Source organism: Merops nubicus, unplaced genomic scaffold, assembly GCF_000691845.1.
Source record: "Merops nubicus isolate BGI_N331 unplaced genomic scaffold, ASM69184v1 Scaffold51774, whole genome shotgun sequence".
Taxonomy (NCBI): Eukaryota; Metazoa; Chordata; class Aves; order Coraciiformes; family Meropidae; genus Merops; species Merops nubicus.
The window spans coordinates 1-3,278 of record NW_008607266.1 but is presented as its reverse complement, the minus strand read 5'-3'; the positions used below and the strand labels follow the sequence as shown (position 1 = coordinate 3,278).

The following is a 3,278-nucleotide window of genomic DNA, read 5'->3' as shown; positions in this document are numbered from 1 at the left end:
AAAGCCACCGGTGAAGGAAGGGACAGGGCAGCCCCACAGCAGATGACAGCGCTCGGTCCCGTGGCACTCGCCAGCTCTGCCCCCGGTGCCATACCGCCTGCAGGCTGATGAAGTAACGGTTCCGCTCTGCCTCGGGGTCGATGATACCCCCTTTCTCTTGCTGCCTCTTGAAAATTAAGCGCAGTTCCTCTTGGTGCTGCAGGGTCTTGGCGTCTGGCCGGTAGGGCTCCTGGGCAGCAGAAAGCAGGGCGGGATAAGGGCTATCTCAATGCTACGAACTCCCCCCAAGCCCTCCTTGGGTCACACAGCTCTTGGGCAACCTGCTTCCCTTTGCCACGTTTGACCAGGCCTAGAGATACAAAGTAAAATCCCTGGACAGAGGTAGAGCATGACCTGCTGTTCCTGCAGTGACTGCCTTTGGATGTGGTGCAGAACAGCTACAGTTGGGTCACTCTCCTGACCCTGATTATATCCCAGCAAATACAGGGAAATGCCCCGTGGCAGAATCACCTCTCCCCCAGCACATGTGCTCAACACTCAAGCCTATACCACAAATCCTGCTCTGTGTGGACGCACCAAAGAGTCAGAAGACACCCTGCTAGGTTTTGTAAACCGCGCTTTGGATGGGTCATCTGGGAGGACCTGAGAGCACACCTTTGTTCATCCCTTGCAGTGCCCCAGCTGAAGGAACCCCGTGAGTGGGCACAGCCGGGCAGGTGAGTCCCCGTCTCTTACCAGCGGGTGCTGTGGGGGTGGTGCTGCCTTCAGAGCGCAGAGATCGTAGACCAGGGTCTCCCGGCAGACAGGGCACTGTACGCCAGCCTCCTGGGGGGGCAAGTGGAGATGCTAAACCCTGTGACCCAGCTCCTGTGTTGCCAGGTAACCCCAGCCAGCACGTGGGAGGGGGTGGCGACCTTTGCTCTTCTGCCACGGCAGGGAAGCCCAGGCTGGAACCCGTGTGCTGGTTCCAGCAGCATGAAAGCAGCCTGATGTCTCAACGACTGCTACAGAAGGTGTCTCCACCACGAGGCAGGCTGGGATTTGTGTTCCAACAGCTGACCACTGTACAGACCACCTCTGTCACCATTAGCCTAGGATCTAGTTTCCTCCACTCCAAAGTGGAGCGTGTCATCTACGTGGCACCTCTTTGTGGGACGTCTTTGAAAGGGTTTTGCAGGAAGGAGCCTTTGACTTGTTACATACTCGGCTGTGCCATTTGCTCTGCAGCTGGCAACTGTTCCAACACCTGCTCAGGGAGGTTTTCTCACCCTGGAACACAGGTGATCATGTTTCTCCTACTACAAAGCCCTGCAGTTCAAGGGCTAGAGAAGGAGCTCTCTTTTCTAACTCCTTTGGTTCCACGAGTCCAAAAATGCAACTCCCCTTCCCCCTCACACAGCAGGCACCAACCCAGAGATCCAATAAACAAACTGCTAAAGCACTGAAAGCTCACAGGGTAGTTTTGGTTGGAAAAGGCCCTTGGAGATCACTTGGTCTAACCCCCGCTCCAGTTCTCAGTGTGGGCATGACGCTGACTGTGCTGTCAGGTCAGGGGAGGCCTCGCCCCATGCCCCAAAGTGCACGGCAGAGACGTCATGAGAGCCTGTTCAGGGAGCCAAGGGCCCCATACCTGTTTGGGGGATGGTGCCAGGTGCTGCTCTCTCTCCTCCTGCTGCATGAGGATCTCTTCCTCCATGTGCTGGGCATAGCGGGCCAGGCAGTGGGAGTGGAAGTAGTGGTAGCACTGGGTCTTTGTGAAGGCTTCTCTCTCCTGGCAGGGAGAAAGGGCAGCTTTAAAGTGCTTCTGAGCACAGGTTTGTCTAGGCACCTCAGCTGAGGTGGGCTGTCACTCCTATGTCAGTGCTGGCAGTGGGGGACTAGCACTACTGCTGGCAGAGCCACATAACTTCTTTAGGCTGACAGGGAGAGTAGCTTCTATCACCTCAGGAAGGTTCATGCTCAGCAGGATCACCCACAGACCAGGTGAGCAGGAGACTGCTGAGGCACACCCCAGTCCCAGGCTGATACCCCAAGCTTTGAGAACCAGGCTCCCTGTTCTCTTGCCTCACTTCCCAGTCAGGAGACAGATGCCTACCTGGAATCCATACAGACAGATCACACACTGGCCATGAGGGATGTTGTTGTCAGTGAGAATCTCCTTCCCCTTCTGCAGAAGCATTAAAACAAACATTTTGCTCACTGGCCTGCCCACAGGCTCAGGGCAGTTCCACCCTTGGGCAGTCAGGGACCAGTGTCCGTGGCTGATCTCCTCAAACGCTCACCTCAATCAGTTCATAGAGCACCTCTGTCCCCAGCCTGGCTTCAGCAACGCTTCTGAGGGTCTGGGAAATCCTACAGCAAAGCAGCAGAAACCCTTAACACAAATGTAGCCACACCTTTTCACCGTCCCACATACCTGTCACCCTGCCATGATGACAGGAGGAAGGAACAGAGCCTTCAGGCTTTGCCCGCAGCACAGGATGGGCACATGCGCACACACATGTTCACGTGCTCCCTACAGGTTGGTGTGCAGAAGCCTCTGTCCTCAAAGGACTTGTAGGAGCAGGTTTGCTGACTGCCTTGGCTCGAGCTCACCCAGCACCCTTCAGTTTCGGTGAATCTCAGGCTTTGCTTATCTGACGGCAGCCCCCGGGCAGGTCTGGTGGGAGCTGTGTCACTCCTGTGCTGCCAGCAGGTACCAGGGTCTCTGCGCACGCTCTGCTGCACCAAGGATGGGAGCACAAAGGCAACGACCAGGGACTCGGTTCAGTCCCACCTCTGTCCAAGCAGGACCAACAGCTTCAAAAGCCCAGGGGATTTAGATTACACTTCACGGAGACCACAGGGGAATAAGTGTAGGGTGGACCCCCTGGTGTCTGATGCGGCACCGGTGGTTCCCATGAGATTTAAGACACGGTGGCTTAGGGACCTGCATCCATCTGCTAGCTGGACATGGGGAGCCACGTGAAGCTGAGAGGAGGCTTTTCCACCAGGTCTGCTTCCCGGATCTGTAGGGGAAAGCATCGCCCTCTCCCCACCCTCTCCTCGCTCTCTCCCCATCCTCCTGGCACTCACTTTTGAATTTGCTCATCTGACAACCCCCGGGGGTTCCTGATGAAGATTTCCGGAGCTTTGTTGGGATACTAGGAAAGAAAAAAAGAAAAACACCCGAAGCACAACAAGGAAGGTAGAGAGGCCCGGGGCGGGGAGGAAGGGGGCGCAGGGGACCGGCCGCCTACCTGGGGGGGCACGGAGAGCACCAGGGTGAAGCAGACGTA

General features: G+C 56.5%; 1 protein-coding gene across 1 annotated transcript; it reads right to left on the bottom strand.

The window, feature by feature from the left end:
- Positions 1-94: 94 nt before the first annotated feature.
- Positions 95-3,272, bottom strand: RNF25 (ring finger protein 25; the record flags this gene model as incomplete). Its single annotated transcript, XM_008939872.1, has 7 exons — positions 95-229; positions 736-825; positions 1,631-1,771; positions 2,096-2,167; positions 2,283-2,352; positions 3,076-3,143; positions 3,240-3,272. Coding segments are annotated over 7 exons (609 nt in total), but the record flags the coding sequence as incomplete, so codon positions are not given.
- Between the last annotated feature and the right edge of the window lie 6 nt (positions 3,273-3,278).